This window comes from Rosa chinensis, chromosome 7, assembly GCF_002994745.2.
Source record: "Rosa chinensis cultivar Old Blush chromosome 7, RchiOBHm-V2, whole genome shotgun sequence".
In the NCBI taxonomy this organism is placed as follows: domain Eukaryota; kingdom Viridiplantae; phylum Streptophyta; class Magnoliopsida; order Rosales; family Rosaceae; genus Rosa; species Rosa chinensis.
The window spans coordinates 13,241,162-13,261,744 of NC_037094.1; the positions used below are offsets into that span (position 1 = coordinate 13,241,162).

General features: G+C 37.2%; 2 protein-coding genes across 5 annotated transcripts; one reads left to right on the plus strand and one right to left on the minus strand.

Annotated features, from left to right (window-relative positions):
• Window positions 1-1,223: 1,223 nt before the first annotated feature.
• Window positions 1,224-4,824, minus strand: LOC112176404. Of its 2 annotated transcripts, XM_040510857.1 has the most exons (5): window positions 2,842-4,824; window positions 2,391-2,805; window positions 2,219-2,279; window positions 1,906-2,129; window positions 1,224-1,605 (listed from the first exon to the last, which is right to left on the minus strand). In XM_040510857.1, the coding sequence occupies exons 1-5, from the start codon at window positions 4,667-4,669 to the stop codon at window positions 1,551-1,553; spliced, it is 2,583 nt and encodes an 860-aa protein (XP_040366791.1). In that variant the 5' UTR covers window positions 4,670-4,824; the 3' UTR covers window positions 1,224-1,550. The 2 variants fall into 2 exon arrangements, with proteins under 2 accessions (XP_040366791.1, XP_024170076.1); XM_024314308.2 differs by having other exon boundaries at window positions 2,391-4,824.
• A 10,881-nt stretch (window positions 4,825-15,705) lies between these two features.
• Window positions 15,706-19,154, plus strand: LOC112176765 (mitochondrial adenine nucleotide transporter ADNT1). Of its 3 annotated transcripts, none has more exons than XR_002927084.2 (9): window positions 15,706-16,083; window positions 16,508-16,556; window positions 16,774-16,937; window positions 17,117-17,154; window positions 17,615-17,727; window positions 17,846-17,959; window positions 18,112-18,456; window positions 18,740-18,895; window positions 19,012-19,154. XR_002927084.2 is itself a non-coding variant. In XM_024314834.2 (8 exons), the coding sequence occupies exons 1-8, from the start codon at window positions 15,914-15,916 to the stop codon at window positions 18,821-18,823; spliced, it is 1,077 nt and encodes a 358-aa protein (XP_024170602.1). In that variant the 5' UTR covers window positions 15,707-15,913; the 3' UTR covers window positions 18,824-19,154. The 3 variants fall into 3 exon arrangements, 1 of the variants encoding a protein (XP_024170602.1); XR_005803443.1 differs by having other exon boundaries at window positions 19,088-19,154; XM_024314834.2 differs by having other exon boundaries at window positions 15,707-16,083; window positions 18,740-19,154.
• The last annotated feature ends 1,429 nt before the right edge of the window (window positions 19,155-20,583 follow it).

The following is a 20,583-nucleotide window of genomic DNA, read 5'->3' on the forward strand; positions in this document are numbered from 1 at the left end:
AATCATACTCCACTAATCTAGTATCAGTGTAGAATATATTAATTGGTACTTTGGTAGAGAACTGGTAAACGTGATTAGAATAAGTAATTAATTGTTTTAATGTAGTTATAAAGTGATGTAGGGTAAGGCTAGTAATTATGGAAATGTTGCTTCGAGTCCATGGATCTCGCCTTCTTCCTTGGGCAAAATGACAAGTTTTACATTCTTTTCTTCTTCTTTTTTAATTAAAAGAGAAGTTTTTTTTTTTTTTGAAATGAAAGAGAAGTTTTACATTCTTTAAAGACAAAAATAATAATAATAATTAAAAAGCCAAATGGTGTGCAAACACAAACACTACAAAATTTCTTATTTGAGGAAAACATTTATCTTTTATTTGATCTGAGTTTGGGTGATCTTGCTGTGTAAATGGCGCAAAATCTTATATGAAAACTAGATGTTCGATTAGCATCTAATTTATTTGTACCGAAACTAAAGAGATACCCTCGAGCAACCTTGTCCAATTTACCAATTAAGTGAAGGAAAAAAGAATACCACACCTGATACTGATACATCACCCCACAAAATTCAACTTCCAAAAAAATGGTTGCAGTAGCCTGTAGCAGTACCGTCGCACGAGCCAAAGTATGCATTGCAACATTACCACAATTCACTTCGGTCTAAAGAGAAATAAACTCTTCTTCTTTGGCAAATGGATAAATAAATTCTGCAAGAATTACCCACTTTATTTGTGGACATTTCTTGTTTCAAGAGGGCAATGCTAGGCTCAACCCATTGGCTACTATTAGCTTCATTGGAAAAATATAGAAGAGAAAGATTTGGAATTCCATTTCTCTCTGTTATAGCTTCAGACTAGGAAATTACCACATGCTACACTTATTATAGTCACCCCAACCACATAGAGATTCAATTATCGTATCTGCCCCACCATAGTTAATTTACATGTCAGCTTCGTGTACGGTTGGTAATGTAGCTACTTCAATCTCGGTCAACCACAGAGTTGGATTATCATACACTTTCTGCCTCTCCCATAGCCCATAGGGCATTTAAACTACAATATCTCTTTCGAAGTTTCAATTATTCCCTCCTTTAGTCTACTATTTTTAATGATTCAATCTCTTTCTCATTTGTGTCGGTGATTCATCAACAGTGTTTAAAATAGTATTTGGATGCATAAGATCAGAATATATGAACAAGCATGTCTATAAAATTTGTATTGTTACAGATTTCAGTAAATGAAAAATTATCCACCACTAAACATAAATGCATGGTACAATGGATAGTTGCTAAATGAATATGCCTGACAAACTAGATGAACTAATCACCTTACTCACAGATATACAAAAGAATGAAGCTTAGATTATGAAAGTATGTCGTTATAATCACAACATATTCCACAGATTTTGACTTTGCATCTACCTACAGTTTAACACTAACAAGGCACCTTAAGGGATAAAACACACCAAGAATTCCACGGTGAAAAAACTCGTAAGCATCATCTTTGAAGAACTGAAGTATCAGCAAAATCAGGAAATGAAAACCACAAAGGTGAATCACACAGCCATTCTGGGGACTTTCATGCCAAATCCATGTCCTACCTTCTCAATTCTGTTCAAATACAATGTCAGGAGTCATTAATACAGAATAAGCATCTCATGAAACAAATCAGTTATTAAATGCTCGTTTATCATCACCAAATGGTTATGGCATGTCTATTAGTTGTTAGTGAGATGACTACCATTTTGTTTTTTCATGATCTGTAATTTACATAGGGAAATGACCAACATGAGCATCAAGACAAAGTGGTTTTAGTGTTGGTATCTATTTCACTGAACTAATCAAACTTTTAATGATGGAAATTTAGAGCATGCAGCTATAATCAACAGTAAAATAAGCACAAGCACTTACGTTGGGGCAAGTCTGCCGAGGGATTTTAGCTCTTCCCCAGAGTCCTCATCCACAACTCTCCCAGAAATTTCAAGGATATAAAATCTCTCTCTGGTAGTTGGCAGTCCCCTGCTTGCAAGTAGGTCTAAATCTCTCTCATGTAGCTCTCTTCCGTTTACATAGACACCAGTATTGCCGGCACCACAATTTGTTGGCATCGGGTAACTGAACTCTTCAATAGATGGCTGCAAGACAACAGGAATGGTTTACTTGTAAATTCCATATGAAACCTTAATAAACCAAGTTTATAAAATAAAATAAAAAAAGCTCTCACAGGAATTATGCCAAGGCAAGAGTGACCCATCACACCCCAGAATCCGGCTCTGAAGTCATACCTGGATAAAACAAAAGTTACTTTTAGCTGAAAGAAATGTAGATATGTGATAGACCTAAACTTGGACATGAAAAAATGCACTCAATAGTAATCAGGATATATGCAACATTACCAATAATCTCCAGGTTGAATTGGGCCAGCAAGCTTTTCAGCTTTCCTTACTAGATGATCTGGTATAGGTTGCCCATTGATCAAAACCTTAGTTCTCTCCACAATTTGATCAGATTTCGAGGAATCTTTAAAACTCTTTTTGATGAGACCAACCAAGAAGTTATCAGTACCCTTGCGGATCTTGGGACGATCTTCTTTGCTTGCCTCTGTAGAGTCCTGCGATATGTTGGTATTGAGATAGTCATTGTATGAATCATCCACCTCGGTTTCCACTGACATATCTTTCACAGATTTCTGTGCAGATGTGCTCCTACTAAAGAGCACCTTGTCTTGGTCTATACATGCACTCTTATTTCCATTCCCATCTCTGCTTACATCATGTTTGGAAGGACTATCAAGCTGCTCACTTACTTCATGTTTGGAAGGACTATCAAGCTGCTCACTTACTTCATGTTTGGAAGGACTATCAGGCTGCTCCCAAAGAGGTGAACCTGGAGCTATTGGAGAACAGGCATCTTTTGCGAGCTGTTCAACAGAATCAGAAACGTCTCTCTGAATAATCATACTATCTGGGGTGTCTTCTTCCTCCTTGGAAGAGATGGAAGGTGAAGAGCTATGGCCTTCCCTCTTCTCAGATATATCCAAGTTCAGCCACTCATCTTCTGCCAGTGAATTATCTTCTGCAACTATCAACTGAAGGTTCTGACCAGAGTTATCTAAATCATCATGGCAGGAGTTGGTGTCATCAGCATTCAGACAATCAGGAGAACTTAAGACATTGCCCCTTAATACCTCCTTAGAATTTTTATCAACCTCAGAAGATGATTGCTTGGATTCTTTAGGAGCAGATGCAGATGTAATGAGCCTTTTGTTATTAAGTTCAACTGAAATAATAGTCAAACAGGAACCACAACGTAGCTCTGACTGATTCTTACTTCTCTTCTTGAATTTTCTGGGAAGTTTCAGCAACTCGAAGCAATGGAAGCATGTAATGAATGGGGCACCACCTCGGAAAGGATGGGAAATCTGTGCCCTCCTGTTGATCATCTTTCCTAGATATCTCTCACCATAGCCATCAATGTCTGAATCAACATCACCTTGCCATCTTGTTGGACTAGCATTTCTGGGGTAATTATGTGGAGTGTATGTAACAGGATTGACATGATGATAGGAATTCAAATTAACTGGACCTTTTGGAATACTTCTGTTGCCAAAATCAGTATGAGGAACTTGGGGTGGAACCACACAATTCTGGTTGTAGCAGCCTGAACAAGTGCATGCAGGCAAGTGTACAACAAGTTCATGTGGATATGATGCAAGTGGATTCTGGTTGAAACCCATGTGTTGCCCCCTAAAGTAATCATGAGGTTGTGGTTGTGGGTATTGGAGTGGATGATGGGAAGGCCTCCTTGTCATTTGTGGCTGAGATGGATCCTCATATTCCGGAATCACATTCAAGTTATTCCTCTGAGGATAAAAGTTCTGCGTATGCATGTTATGATGATCCATAAAAGGAACCGGCCCATGGCTGTAGTTCAAGTAGGGGGATCTTGGCATCTGCTTGTCCACAACATATTGCTGCTGCAGTGAAAGACTATAAGTTAACCGGTCACCATAAGGATCAGGTGGAGTCCTACTCCTCTCTGGGGGAACCATATCCCTTGGTTTATCTGCCACATCATAAGATCTTCTAAGTTGCTCCTTCAACTCATCCATTTTCCTAAGAAGCTCAACTCGATCAGGTCCTAAATTTTCAACTCCATTCACATCATACTTGTGCTCACCATGACCATAAGAAGACTCTAGATGGTAATTTGAAGGCCCCTCATTAGGATAAGAAGAAATTGGCATTCTTCCTCGCTCGGCAGCAACCCTGATGTTTCCATAAAACCCCTCATACCGATCTCTTTCAACACCCCACTGGTCCATACTTTCCCTTGATCTCAATGACCCAGCAAGATACCTTAATTGGGCTGAAATATCCCCTACACTTGAATTTACAGACTCGGACCTATTCATATTCGTGTCAAGATCATTTCCAGGGATTCTATTATCAATTGGGAACTCGGATAATCGACTATATCTTTCAACAAACTCCTTTTTCTGCGGTGCACCACTTTCCTCAAGCCTTAAACCCCTAACCCCTTCCCTAACATTAATATGATTATCATCGAAAACCTCTTTATTCTCTCTTCTTAATGAACTAGTACTACTACTACTGGAATCAACCTTTCTTTCTCCAAAGACCCTCTCTTTTCCTCTACCTCGCCTCAAGTCCATTACTTTCTTTTCAATCTCAAACCCGAAACTAAAACCACCACCCAACTTCTGACAAAATCTCCAATTTCCCAAAGCACACTCTTCTTTGCTACACCACTAAACAATATTGCAACTCCCAGAATCACCAACTTAGTACCTTGAATTTGTCATACACCCTAAAAGAAAGAACAAAAGAATTTGAAAAGAAAAGAAAAATTAAAACTTGGAAGCATATCATAGAGTTGGGGCTAAATAGCAATTCAAATTTCCCTAGTTTACTAATTGCAACTTTTCCTTGGTTCTTTTATTTTCTCAGTAACCAAGCAATTTGGAACTAAAAAGAAAGAAAAACTTGCCTCAGGTAAACAGAGGAGTCAGATATAGCTCTGGTCTTCAAGCCCTTTCAGCCATTTACAAAGCACGTTCAAAAACGACGACCCAGAAAAACCAGAAAACCAGAACACCAACCAAACTCATCTTCAATCCCAATCAACCTCGATACCCACAAAGCTTTCTTCCCCCTAAAAGCCAACCTCAAACATGTTTCACTCCACAACTAAAATCAAAGACAAACACAGAGAAAGAAAAAAGGCATCCACATTTTCTAGATTCTACTTTGGACTTCAGTGTTCAAGATCACTGAGGTTCATGAATCTCCCACATTTGCCTACACTTAGTGAATCAGCTGGGCAGCAAAACTTTTGGAAGGAGGAGAAAGCAAGAAAATAAAGAGCAGATGAATGAGATATGAGCTCTGTGATTTAGCCGACAAAACTAAAAAACAAAAGGGTTATTTTTCCGGGAAAACGAGTACGTGTAGATGCGGAAAAGTCCTGTATACTATGGTCACGTCTTAATTTTCAAACAGCTGGCTGCACAGGCCAACTGGGATACTGTAGTTGATGGCATTGTGAATTCTTGGGAAAAGGAATGCTACGATTGGACACTTCCCCAAACCCTAAAAGTGTCCAAGTTTGAAGTAATTACCTAGGTCTAATCTCCCTGGACATAATACTGTAGCGGTCTGAACATCAGATTAATCAACTGTATAATAGTCTATCGTCATGTATATGAAGCGGTCGGAACATCAGATTAATCAACTGTATTGTCTTGAATTAAAAATGATAGGGAATTTTACTCTCTTCATTTTACAATTTATATTATATATTTTCTTTTTTAGTAACTTAAATTTTGTCATTTTTTTAAAAAAAATTAACAAAAAAAAATGAATGAAAGAATGTGAATTACAAATTATAGAATGAATTTCATGAAACAACTGTGTCACAAACACCTTGCTTAAAACAACCGTTTCACTAAAGGCATGCGACTCTCTGCAAATAACGTTAAAGTTCTCTTAATTCACTTTCTTTACTAAGACACATGAGATTATTAATTTTATGTGTTAGTAATTTAGTATGTGATCGAAAGATCAGACTAAGATGATTTAATTCTCAGATAGAGTAACTCAATCTTTCAATCTTGATTTTAATTTTTAGAGGTTTTCATCATCCTAGAAGCATTTGCAATAGTTAGCTTCTTCTAAAGAGACCTTGATAGTCAAAAGCACAAAATCACTAGAAGCTAGATTTGTCACCCACTCACATCCAACACCAACAGCACCAATTGACTTGGCTTTTGTTTGGACTGTGGACATTGAGTCTACGCTAATGTGTTTTGACTTTCTCCAAATAATAAATGTTTGGACTATTTCTTGACAATGAGTGACTTGTTAGGTCATCATCTAATTGGTCTATAATTTTGTGGTTTTTGAGTTTTTCCTCCGCGTGGACCTGGGTATTTTGAAACGAGTACATCTCTTTTTAAGAGGAAGACTTAAGAGAAAGACTATAAATTTTTCCCAAAGCTTTTCGTTTAGTTTAATGTTTATCTTGGTAATGTAGTTGGAATTGTCTTCTTTCTTTCCAAACTTTTGTGGTTGTATATGATACTATCATCCCATTTGCTAATATGTTCACCTGTCGTTTACCGAACCCAATTATGTTCTAGTCACCAGGAATATGTCAAATTATTCTTCCATCCTCATGCAGAGTCATCCAAGTTATTGTGGTTAGAGGCTAATCTAGACAACAGAGATCGATGATCTCACATTGACATATACTTGATATCCGGCGATCTCCGTCCAATATCAATTATTTTTAAATCTAAACCCTAAACTCAATACCACATGTGCTTTATAATAACGCTCATAAACTCAATTGTCATGACAAACATCAGTTTCAAGTAATAATAGTCATTAAAAATACAAACATCAGTTTCAAGTAATAATAGTCATTAAAAATTATACCACAAAAAATACGGGTTAAATTGATTCTCAACATTCTCATTTTGTGATTACAGAAAATGAATATTTATACGTTTTAATTAAGTAACGCATGTTCATAAATTCGTTACAAAGAATTCTTTTGCCACAATAGAACGAAGTGCTAACACGACTCTAACTCTCACAACTCTACAGAAGACAGATTTTGACCATAATATATGCATATTACAGATTTACATGTAGCTATTAATTATATATAAGTAGAAATCTATAATATATATATATATATATATGTGTGTGTGTAAGAGTACCTCTATTTATATACTGTATGTCGTCTTACACTAGCATCTTTTTCTTCCTGCGTAGTCCAAAAGTCCCAAGAAGATTACGAAATCTGCTTCTCAAACTTTTGGCTTTCTGAACAATGATATTGCTCTTCTTCGTCCTCTTCTTCGTCTCCTGATCATTAGGAAGAGGCAAGGCCCTGGTGTGTCGCTCCAGAAGTCGACCAACTGAAGCTAACTCGTACGAATCGTACAATGGACTCCCACAGTCCCATATCCGAGCACTTCTACCACCTTCTCCTTCTTCTTCTTTTTCTTCTTTCTTCATCATCAACTACAAACAGGAAACACATAAACTTGTTGTTCCATCTCTTCTGCTTATAACAATATTTATTTTCAGGTGGATCGATGATGAGTAAATGATCGAAGTCTACACGTCCTAGCTAGCTATGTACACATCTGGGACACGTTATAACGTGGAACGGCCGGCCGAACTTATTAAGTTATTATTGAAGTGGCCGGTGAGGTCCGTGAGGACCATAACTAACATGTTTCTTCTTATATAATGAAGTCCCACCATAAGCTATGAAGAGATGGGAAGAAATTTAATGAAGATATAAAATAATGAAAAAGAAAATTAATGGAATCAAGTTAGGAGCACTCACCTAATCAATATATGGAAATCAATGGTATCTATTTTTTAATTTTATTGTTTGTTTAGAGTAAGAGATTAGGGTTTAGTTCTTTTGTCAAAAAGAAGAGAGAGAGACACCATATCTGACGCGCGCGCGCGCGCGGGAAAAAAAATTATACATTTCCCTTCTTCTTGATCTTCTTCAAGTATGTCAAGCTAAATGAACTATCGTGCTCATATTCATGTAATGTAAAAGATGCAACCATATTAATATGGAGTTGAAGAACAACGAGCCCGGCCAACTTAATCTGCACCAAGCGAGCTGCTTCCGGTCAAAATCTTTATCTCTGAAAGCGTGTTGGAGGACCCGGATATGCTACTACCTAGCTTTCTCCAAGATGAGGGATTACTTGATTTACTTCTGCTCCATCATTTCGAGCGTTTAGTATTAGTATTGGATGAGAATGATGTTTGTGTTAAAAAGTGATTTTAAACATGGAATACTCCATGACATGCGACCAAATATTCTTGGAAATATATGCGAGGTGATCGATTGAGTCTATGGCAAGTAGCACCATCCCTAGTAATGTTTATAGAGAACTTAATTATACTATACATGCATGTATGACATACACGCCGAATTTGACAATGTGTAAGTACGTATAAGTAGTCTTCATAGTAGAGTATGTTTATATTCATGTGGAGATAACATATGACCGAACTAACATCAATTTTGTGCCCATATATGATGAGTGGGTTTCAAGGGAATTCGAGGTAACAAATGCGATGAAGAATACTTCTGCAGCTAATTAAATAGGCCATGGAGAATTTGGAAAAAAGTGAGACTCGATAGTTTGGAAGACGATTGCGAGGCACCTCGATCTTAATATATTATTTGTATGGGGACTTTGAGGAGGCCAGTGGTACTTGAAGCTATTCGCTTGCCTTTGCTCACACCTTTTCCATGGACATTGCATTATTCAGTTGCTCGAGACTGCTAGCTAGTCACAAATCTCCGATGGACATTCCATGGATTTATTTGCATGCTAGCTTCTTAATTATTACCAAAAAGACTCTGTTCAATCGTTCAAAGCTCCTCTCCGCCATTGATGCTGAAACTAGCAGGTGTGAGGTCATTTTGGCCACAGATAGATCAGAGGCATGCATGCACATTTTCGAGAACTTGCTGAACACATTTTCGACGTGGTTCGGTCCGTTTGGCAAGGAAAGTGGTTCTCCTGAACTTTCTATAATTGTGGACGTAAGACACTACGAGCTCTTTGATGCACAACAATGGGTGGAACCGCATCATGATCAGGGATCAACATACATTGATTTTCGCTCGGGAGTCTGAACCACATGATTATGATGCGTAATGATGATCACCAGAGTTCCATGGATTCTGATCCCTTTGGATTTGGACTTCTTTGATCAACATTCAGCAGATTGTTGAGAATATATACATTTCACATGGGAAAAATGGGACCTTGCCTATGGATTTATAAGGGTTTGGGTCACTCCATCCATTGCCAATTGATTTTGGATGTGAATCCCAGATTACTTTATCATAGAGATCATCACGATCAATATCCATGGATTTAGGGGATTCGATCTTCTCGGAACCACATGATGATTTTGTCTTGGGTTTCTTGGTACGACGTGATGATCGATGATGCTCATGATCCTGACCAGAGTTCCATGGAATCCGATCCCTTTGGATTTGGAGTACTTCTTGATCAGTGACACGCTATGAGTAAGAGCGCAATTTAACCATAAAAAATGTCATCGTTACTATATGGTAAATAGGGATCGTTTTAGCCGGGGATTGAGGGTACACCTGTCATTGTAAAACAAATAAAGAATTAAAATAAATACAAAGTATAATATTTACAAAATATATACAAATAACTAAATAAAATGGGGATTTAAGAATTAGAGTTTTGAAAATTAAAATAAATAAAAGAAAGAAAATATAAAAACACATATACAAGGGTGGAACGCAAGGAACAAAGATCAAATCCACAATCATATGAATGAAATCCAATCACAATTCATATAGTTGATTTTCTATGTCATGAGAAAGAAGTTGACCATATGAAACGCTAGAAAGCAAACGATTTCCCATTTTTTACTTTCCTTGAATAATCAATCTAAGTGAAAGCACCTAAATTAATCCTATTGAACATGCAATCATAATCTAGAAAGCTAGCTACTCAAGAACACATTCAATGCATGAAGAACAAAGAAAGGATGTCAACCAAAGTGCACAACCTAGTATAAGAAAGCTCATCTATTTGCAATCATCCTTAATTGATTTCGACTCTTGTCTAAAGCCTTTACTACTTAAATCTAGCTCCAATTACATGCATATATCCTAAGTTGGCCACCAAAGAACACAAACATGCAAAAGCTTTCTGTAATCTAAAATCAATCAAGCAATCTCACATAAGCAACATATAAAAAGGGTTTTTTACTTCAACAGTGTCTGAACTCTTCGAGGACTTTTGAAATGATACCTGAACTTTCAAAGTTATCAATGTGATACCTGAACTCATTTTTTCATATCAACGTCGTACCTGCGGTCGATTTCCGTCACAGAACAGTTAACTATGACCACGTGCCTAGCACGTGAGGCACTTAATGAGGTTAAAAGACTAATTTACCCTCAAAAGTATATACTTCAACAGTGTCTGAACTCTTCGAGGACTTTTGAAATGATACCTGAACTTTCAAAGTTATCAATGTGATACCTGAACTCATTTTTTTGTATCAACGTCGTACCTGCGGTCGATTTCCGTCACAGAACCGTTAACTATGACCACGTGCCCAGCACGTGAGACACAAAATAAGGGTAAAAATGACATTTCCCACTTCCTTTAGTTCTTCACGTGTTCCGTCGTACCTTCAGTTCTTCTTCTCCATTTCTATTTCCTTTTTCATCTGCAAAATGCAATTAGATGGGTTGATGACATTTCCTAGCAAAATGCAAAACCCAAAGCAAAACTTGAATCCAATTCTCTGATGGACGGACACCGCTGGGGACTCTATCTCGTCGGAGTTCTCCAAGCACAACTTGCTCAACGGCTTTGCTTCTCTGAATTTATTGCAGGCCGGAGCGGTGTAGACGGTTTCAAGACTCTTGGCCTCCAGATTTGAGACTTGGAATTTACCTGAGATTTCAGACAAAGGGATCAGAGAGAGAGAGAGAATATGGCTGGCGGCAATCCAGACCTTCTTGTGCAGCTTGCCAGAGATATGACGGAGGCGGGCCACGCCGTCGTGGCACTCAGCTTCCTCACCGCAACTAACATCACAGCATAAGTTCATGAATTTCAAAAATAGTCCGTGTCTTTGTAATTGAATCAAAATCTGCAAAAGTGAAGGAGACTGAGAGTCTCTCTCTTTCTCTCTCTGCAACTCTCTTTCTCTCTCTCTCAACAACGGCGAAAAGGCGAAGGATGGTGATGATGGGAGAAAACCCAAAACTGATTTTTCCGCAACTGTGTGTCTGTATATAACTATATTTATCTGTATATGATTTATCGAACAATGGGGCAATGATCATTTCACTGATTCCAGCTTCTAATCAATTTGTCCAAAAAAGAACGGGTCTTTGGTTATTTGGGGTTGTAATATCAGTACTTAGTGGGAGCATAGGAAGAGGTACTCTGGCGAGGCAATTAGTGGCAGTCGGGGCAGGTGAGGAACAATCTGAGGGTTTTATGGCGGCGGAGGTGGATGACGGGGCTGGCGGATGGGCTGTACATAGGGCTTCAGGCGATGACGGGGCATTGAGTGGCGAGGAGCTTGAATTTTTGCAAGGTAGCCATATGGATCTAGCTGAGTTCAATGTGGTTGTAGTCAGGTAGTGCTTGGAAAGGGTTGGGCGGTTGAGAGAGAAGGTGAGATCTGATTTGCGGCCATGGCTTCCAATCGGAGGGGACAAATCAAAGGGAAGAAGACGTCGAAAAAGAAAAACAAGAAAGAAAAAAAGAAAGAAAGAAAGCAAACAAAAATAAAAAACAATACTTTTGAGGGTAAATTAGTCTTTTAACCTCATTAAGTGCCTCACGTGTTGGGCACGTGGTCATAGTTAACGGTTTTGTGACGGAAATCGACCGCAGGTACGACGTTGATATGAAAAAATGAGTCCAGGTATCACATTGATAATTTTGAAAGTTCAGGTATCATTTCAAAAGTTCTCGAAGAGTTCAGACACTGTTGAACTAAAAAACCCCATGAAGAACTAAAGAAAGTGGGAAATGTCATTTTTACCCTTATTTTGTGCTTCACGTGCTGGGCACGTGGTCATAGTTAACAGTTCTGTGACGGAAATCGACTGCAGGTACGACGTTGATACGAAAAAATGAGTTCAGGTATCACATTGATAACTTTGAAAGTTCAGGTATCATTTCAAAAGTCCTCGAAGAGTTCAGACACTGTTGAAGTAAAAAATCCATATAAAAATCACAATTTTATTTCAAAACATATAAACGGGCTTTAAACTTTGCCCTTAACGTCATGTTAACTAGAATTCATAACTCTACGAATCAAACAAAAGAAAAGAAAAGAAAATTTGAAATACACCATATATGAAAGATGGATGACAAGCCTTGGGACGAAGAACTTGAAGATCCTTGAAAGCAAGCAATTTTCTAGGGACGACACAAGGGTGGATGGCGGCTAGGATCTTGATGTATTGCATGACTTATTCTCCTCCTTGGTTGAGACGCAGAGCTTCTGAAGACTAGAGAATGGAGAGAATTTTTGGTGTGTAGAATTGTGGGGGAGAGAGGTGTGGTAGTGGTGTTCATTGATGCTCCTATTTATAGGAGGATGACAACTTAGTCTCCAAGTCTTCAAGATTGATCTACACAGCATAAACCAATCAAATAATGTCACGTCAGCTCTGCCATGTCACTCAACCAATGAGAAGCCTCCAAGTTAACACATTGATTTAGGGAGATTATTTTTGAATTAATTACATGATTATTTTCTGATTTATCTCCTCAATTTTGGCTAAGAATAAATGTGGACATCAAGGAATGTATCTGGACCTGTTTTCAACATTTCTGCTTGTTGTAATCCCTTGAATTTCTCCTTCCTTATCTGTCGAAGTCTCCCTTGATTTTCTCTTAATTTTCACATAAAAACTGCAGATTTTAATTCCTTAATTTCGGCCAACATATCTTGAGAGAATTGAGGAATGAATCTGGTCTTGTTTTGAGCATTTTCTTGTTGCACAATCCCATAAACCTCTCCCAAGATTTTCTCAACATAATCTCTTTGATTCTCTCCTTGATTTTCTCATTATCTCCATCATTTCCCGTGCAAAAATCAGATTTAATCTCCCATAATATCTCTCACGTCATCTTCAAGCCATGTGGTCTCCTAATGCCTTCAGGTTTCCTAGCCTCATCAGGATTTCTGTGTTGACTGGGATTCCTAGTTGGACTAGGAAAACTTAATTTCTTCATTTCAGCTCATTTATGCATCCCTTGTGCCTTGCCTTTGTCATCTCCAATGTCTCACATCCTTCATGTGTCTTTAAGCTCTTTTTCTTGTCATTTATTCCAATGTACCTAGAAAAATAGAAACTAAATTAAAAATGATTAAGTAAAGGAAATAACTAAAATAAATATGAGGAAATAATTATTAAAACGTCGCATAAAAATGCTCATATCAATCAGCAGGGATCAATATATATTAATGGATTTAGGAAGGAGATTGCTGGAACCACATGCTGTGATGTTGATGGTGGTGATGATGAGGAGGCGGAAGAGATGATTAATAGAGCTGCAAGCGAATCCATGGAAACATATGCATGAGCAGTCATGTCTGAGCCTGCAACTAATTAAAAGCAACCATTGACAAGTTGGACAAAGTTCATGTGCTATTTGTAAGGACAACTTCGATTACATATGAGGCTGGTGTTGAAGCGTATCGCCTGCCTCTGCTCACACCTGTATCATGGAGATTGTATTGTTCAGTGGCTCGAGACCAGTCAAGCTCCTTCATATTTATTTATTTTTATTTTTTATTTTTTTTATGTGGTACAAAGTCAAGCTACTTCAGTTAGAAGATAGGGAAATTAATATATTATAATATAGTTTTTTTTTTTAAATAAGACATCAAGCCTTTCATATATTCGAATATAAGTGATTATACAACATGACCTATCCCCCAGAGAGCCACTTCAATATCAAGCCATGCAGTTACCCTAAAGCAACCAAATGAAATCACTATGGTAATAGGACTAAAAACCAAACCACCTACACAATGTTATGGCAAGAAAAGAAAAAAAACCCTAACTTGTTCGACGGAACCCAGGACCACCCTACGCAGAGGGGGAATCCCCATAATCCACAGTTACCGCACTCATAGAAGTAGCCTCCCCCACAGCGGTCTCCTCCACCACCGTAATCAAGCTATCTAGTTCCTTAAAAAGTTTCTTTGGTTTGTGTAAGATAATTAATTGACGGCCTAAATTCAATTAATATCTGTAATCTTTTCTTCATTTCTATCTTACAAATTAAATGGTTACTTTCATTTGTGGTCCTCATGTAATTATCTCTTATTCTCTGGTGAACGAACGAATAAAATTTCGACATTGATAATATAGTCACAAACACTTCATTGATGTTGATTTGTACGTGTGTTCAGAGGAATTTTGTGGACCAAATAGAAAAGGTGACAAATCCATAGATAATATCTATATAGATAAACTCTACTGTGTTGACAAATTTGATATTATCTTATATCAAATGTGAAATCTACTTGCACAAGATTTTTTTTTGGAAATGACTTGCACAAGATTATTAGACATCAATCCTAACTTGCAAGGAGAGACTTGTGTTTTTTTTTTTTTCTGCGTCTGTGCAAGCAAACTGGGTTCCAGAATTAGATCGAAAAAAAGGTCATATATTCTAACAGTTTTACTCTCTTTTTGTGGCAACTAGGATACCATATGGTAATATGCATCCAAATTCAAACCATTAGTTTCAAAGCCAGTTAGATTTACCATAACAACTCCCATTGGCATAACTAAGGCTAGCCAAGAATGGTTAGAAATTTTAAATTTGTTCTTATGTTTAAAACATCTATATTTTTGTGAAGATTCTAAAATCGAACAAAAGGAATATTGCATTTGAGTATGATTTACAAAGTGGTTGAGTAATAGACAATGTTCATTTTAGATCATTCTTAGATTCACCCCTTAGTGATTTACACATATTCACTTTATAATTTTATGATCTAAACATAATGCAACAATTCACCCCTTAACAATTCACAAATATTCGTGTTATAACTTTATGATCTAACTGTTAATGTTGTTAACATAACGTTCACTCATAGAAAAATAACCCAATCAAATTAGAGGCATTTTACTTATTTATTTATACAAAATATATGGACGGTCCATCATATTATAGTAATCATTGTTGTCATAACCATTCATTTGTTTGATTTAATTATTTGGTATATCATGATTAATTTTTTTATTTCATATTACTACTATAAGAACTAAGAACTTACGCATATTAATTGATTCATTCACTATTGGAATGAATATGAACCTAATAAAATATCGGTTTCATTTGTACGTAGTAAAAAAGTTAAGCAAAATGATTATTCTCCATACACTGATTTGGATATTTATTTCAAAGATTTCATTCCTTCCTTAAAAGGAGGATTTAGAATCTATCATGAGTTGGATCAAAGGAGATGAATTCAGCACTAATTCGTTGCCATTATAAAGAGAGAAGCAGCCACCAAAAATATAGGAGAGCAAAAAGCACTGTAGCACCGAGTTGTTACATATTACTACTATAAGTGACGAACCCCCCGCCATTTTAATAAACCCCCAAATACGTATCCCATTTCTCCGTTGTTTCTTCTTGTAAGTTGTAACGAACGAGTAAGACACCGGGCTCCTTGTAGCCGATAAATCGCCGGAAACACTCCTCGATCGGATCGGCGTTCCGGCACGCCTAGATTTCCGGCGAGGCGCTGAGGTTCTTCTGCCTCAATCTCGCTCTCTTTCTTTCTCTTTGTGGGGCTTTGAAATGTCGTCGGAAGACGTGGCCGGAAAGAGGACGAGCGAGACGGCGGTATCGACGATTGTGAACCTGGCGGAGGAGGCGAAGCTCGCCAGCGAAGGAGTCAAGGCGCCTAGCCACGCCGCGCTCCTTAGCATCGCTAAGTCTCTCGTCGCCGGAGGAGTCGCCGGAGGAGTGTGAGTTCTCAGAAAGTTTTTTTCTTTTTCTTTTTCTTATGAATTCATATTCTTTTCTTGATTTTGATATTTTCTTGCATGTGATTGTTATGCTATTTCTCGTTTCTTTTGTGTGCTTTGTTTTGAATAGCTTGAATTTACTACTAGATTTTGTATTCTGTATCTAAATTCTTTGGCCTGAAAAGAGATAAGCAAACCAATGTTCTTTTTCGGTTTTTCGATTGCAGCATGTTTTCAGTGTTAGAAAAACTTAGAACAGTGATTAAAAATTTGTTTATGGTGTTTAAATTAGAGGTTATTGAAATGGTTGTGAGATTAGTTATGAATCAAAATAGTTATTTTCTTTACTCTGTAGGCATTAGCAACATAACTTTTAATCTTAGTTTATTACAATAAAGCATCCATTATCACCGACCTGCTGCAGGTCAAGAACTGCTGTTGCTCCCTTGGAAAGACTGAAAATTTTGCTCCAGGTACTTATTGTTCCTCGTTTACAGGATGTATCATTTAGATCAATAACTTACAGATAGGAGGTCTTAGTACATGCTGGTATGATCAACACTGTTTTATTTTATATATATATATATATATTTTTTTTATGGAGGGTCGGGGTTGGTTAAGATGTTATCATTATGCATTTTCTATTATGTTAAGCTGGAGTAAATTGGATTTGCATATGCAATTATGCAGGTTCAAAATCCTCATAGTATTAAATACAATGGGACAGTTCAGGGCTTGAAGTATATATGGAGAACTGAGGGTCTCAGAGGCTTGTTTAAGGGCAATGGAACTAATTGTGCTCGCATAGTCCCAAATTCAGCAGTCAAGTTCTTTAGCTATGAAGAAGCATCTAAGTATGATCTGGTTCCTGCTCCTCCATTCCCCTACAGTTCTAAATAATTTTCTGATTTTCATTGGCATTCATATTCACTTTGTTTATCATCTATCAGCATTAAGCATTTTGTAATGTCTATATTCATTTCCCCCCATCTAAAATTTGGTAATTATTTATTCTATGTGTACTTGTGAACAGGGGTATCCTATGGTTTTATCGACAGCAAACTGGAAATGGTATGATCACCTCGCCTCTATTTCTTATGCAAGTCAATTAGAAACGAGTAGTGTCATTTGGAAATGTTCTAAGGTTCAATTCAATTTCATTTCAAAATAAATATGCAACTATGGGGAGGCTTATCCACAATATTTAGCTCATCAATCAGAATGTAAAGAATCCAAATTTTCGGTGTAGATAGGCGTGAGTCATCAGACATTTCATCATTCATACATTATGCTTAGCTTTTCAATCATCCCATTTTGGCTGATTTCATGCAGTTTTTGTTTGTCTGTTGTTTGAGTTGCTAAAGAGGTTTTACGGTTTTCGGACCACTTTTGTCACTTGTGTGCTCTCTCGGATTTCTTTCTTTGTTTGTATGTCCAATGGGTTTGATTTGGGAGGAGAGAAAATAGTGATTATGATAATGTTGTCTATGATGGAATGTTATATTTACAGATTTCCTTCAATCTCTTGCAGAAAATGCTCAACTCACACCTCTTTTGCGCCTCGGAGCTGGTGCATGTGCTGGAATTATTGCAATGTCAGCAACTTACCCGATGGACATGGTACGAGGGCGTCTAACTGTGCAGGTATGTTATGGACCTTTCTTTTGGAGAATTGATTTAAGGAGATTTTGCCATGATGTATGAGGCCCTTTTTATACATTTACTTTGATGTCTTAAATGTGCTTGCTTTTTATTTCTTCAGACGGAAAACTCTCCTCGGCATTATAGGGGAATATTTCATGCTCTTTCAACTGTCTTTCGGGAAGAGGGACCTAGGGCTCTGTACAAAGGCTGGCTACCTTCTGTCATTGGAGTTGTAAGTGAAGTGTTTGTTTATTTCTGTACTCCTTATATTCCTACCAACAAAGAAAATCTTCCATCAATTTTTCGATTTATTCATGAATTATGAGCCTGGGTCTAGTCTGAATTTGTAACAATTTTGACTATGGCTTATTGTTTTGTTTACAGATACCATATGTTGGTCTCAATTTTGCCGTTTATGAATCTCTGAAAGATTGGTTGATCAAAACTAGACCTTTCAGACTAGTTCAAGACACTGAGTTGAGTATAACTACAAAGCTTGCATGTGGGGCTGCAGCTGGAACTGTTGGCCAGACGGTTGCTTACCCTCTTGATGTCGTTCGGCGAAGAATGCAGATGGTAGGCTGGAAGAATGCCGCTTCGGTTGTCACTGGGGATGGGAAGAGCAAAGCAGCCCTTGAATATACTGGTATGGTTGATACATTCAGGAAAACAGTTCGTCATGAGGGGTTTAGGGCACTGTACAAGGGTTTGGTCCCCAATTCTGTTAAGGTCAGTATTTAAAGCGAGTTTACTCTGCTCGCTGCTTCTTTTCATCTAACATATTAACTTACCTACCTGTCTCTTGCCTTTGAAGTAGCTATATCATCTATTTCCTGAATTACTATTTTGAACTAGTAAATTTAGCAAAGTCTAACTGCAAAAATGAATACCATATCTCTGTGTACTTATTTGGCTGTTGTAAAGCAATTTTCTAAACAAAATTTGTCACATTAATTTTGGATTTACATAGGGTTATCTGGAAACATTGTAATGGTAATATTCATTCTTTCAGGTGGTGCCATCCATAGCAATTGCCTTTGTCACATATGAGGTAGTGAAGGATGTTCTTGGAGTTGAGATGAGGATATCTGACTAAAAGCAAGAGAAACCTTGAGCTACATGCTTAACTCTAATTTCGGAAATGAAAGGAATGGACTGGCAGGAGAAGGTAAGGTGTTGGCGTTCTTAGGTCTCTTAGTAGCAGGAATATTAGAGACATAGTTGTAGCCCATGTTGATATTCCTTCCCATTTATACACATCTCTCTTTGTCTAAACACCTACAGTTTTAGCTTTCAAATCCTTCTTATTCTTATGCTTCTGAGGAAATGATGCTTCGCAATGGCTTGCTAGAGAATACAGATGTATCTATTACTCGGTTAGTCAGTGACGTGATATAGCTCTTTTGTTGGGGAAGATTATGGTGATGTGACGCGCTCAAAGCGAGCGCACAATTTAACCCTGAAATATCGTTAGTAGTATAAGCAAATAGGGATCGTTCTATCCGGGGATTGAGGGTACACTTGTAATTGTGAAACAAATAAAGAAAATTATTATTTACAAAAATAAAATAAAGAATAAATATATACAAGTAAACACAAATAAGGGGGGGTTAGGATTCTTAAAATTAAAATTAAAATAAATAAAATAAAGAAAACGTAAAAACATATATACAAGGGTGGAACGCAAGGAACAAAGATCAAAATCAATTCCATGTAATCAAATTCGATTCAAACCCTATAATTGTTCTTCCAAGTCATGAGAGAGGAGTTGATCATGTGAATCATTCGAAAGCAAATGAATTCCCATATTTTACTTTTCAATGCTAATTAACCTAAGCGAAAGCACCTAGATTAATCCTATCAAACATGCAATCAAGCCCTAGAAAGCTAGTCAATCATGACATGTTCAACGCATTAGACATAGAGAAAGGCTATCAACTCAAGTGTACAACTTAGTTATGGAAAAGTCCACCTAATTGCAATCCTCTTCAATTAAATTCGATTCTTGTCCAGAACCTTTACTACTTTTGATTCAAGTTACACAAAACGAAAAGTCGATTTCATGTTCTTAAACCTAGCACCAATTACATGCAAATCCTATAAGTGTCGACCCAAATAAGATAAACATATAAAAGTTTTCTATCAAGCAAATTCAATCGAACAAACTCACATAAGCAACTTAGAATCACAATTATGGAATTCGAAAACTTTATTTAAACATAGAAGTTGGGTTTAAACTTTACCCTAAACATTATTGTTATCTAGAAACAAGTTCATACGAAATCAAACAAGGAAACCAAAAAGGTTACAAGGAAAAGGAACGAATTACACCGTGAGTGGAGATGGAGATGGAGAGCTAGATGGTTGAATCTTGAATCTTGGAAGCAAGCCTTCAAGGTGGATGATGGAGGATATGATCTTCACGGCTCCTTCTTCTTCTTCCTCTCCTTGCTTGAAAACGCAGAACTTTGCAACTAGAGAATGGAGAGAAAATAGAAAGGAAATGGAGAGACAAAGAAGATGGAATGGATGAAGGAATTTTTTTTAGAGTGAGAGAAGAAGGTGTTTATATAGGGAAGAGAAAGAAGAGTGAAATTGGAAAAGATGGAGTAAATTAGTGTGAGTAATGATGGAGAAAACATGATGATTACACCCTAAAACATGGAATGTTTTTGGGTGATGATGATGGTGGATTAGTGTGAGAAATGATGGAGAAAACATGATGATTACACCCTAAAACATGGAATATTTTTGGGTGATGATGATGATGGATTTCCTACTCATTTACTTCAATTTTATCTCCACCATTTGTAGGTAAGTCTGGACATAATGCTCATTTCACCATCATTTACTCCA

Coding starts and splice junctions, on each gene's coding strand:
- LOC112176404 (XM_024314308.2), bottom strand. CDS start 4,669: ATGGACTTGAGGCGAGGTAGAGGAAAAGAGAGGGTCTTTGGAGAAAGA. Junction 2,130..2,218: donor CTTGCCTTGGCATAATTCCT/GTGAGAGCTTTT, acceptor GTTGTCTTGCAG/CCATCTATTGAAGAGTTCAG. Junction 1,606..1,905: donor CTCGGCAGACTTGCCCCAAC/GTAAGTGCTTGT, acceptor GTATTTGAACAG/AATTGAGAAGGTAGGACATG.
- LOC112176765 (XM_024314834.2), top strand. CDS start 15,914: ATGTCGTCGGAAGACGTGGCCGGAAAGAGGACGAGCGAGACGGCGGTA. Junction 16,557..16,773: donor GACTGAAAATTTTGCTCCAG/GTACTTATTGTT, acceptor GCAATTATGCAG/GTTCAAAATCCTCATAGTAT. Junction 17,728..17,845: donor GAGGGCGTCTAACTGTGCAG/GTATGTTATGGA, acceptor TTATTTCTTCAG/ACGGAAAACTCTCCTCGGCA.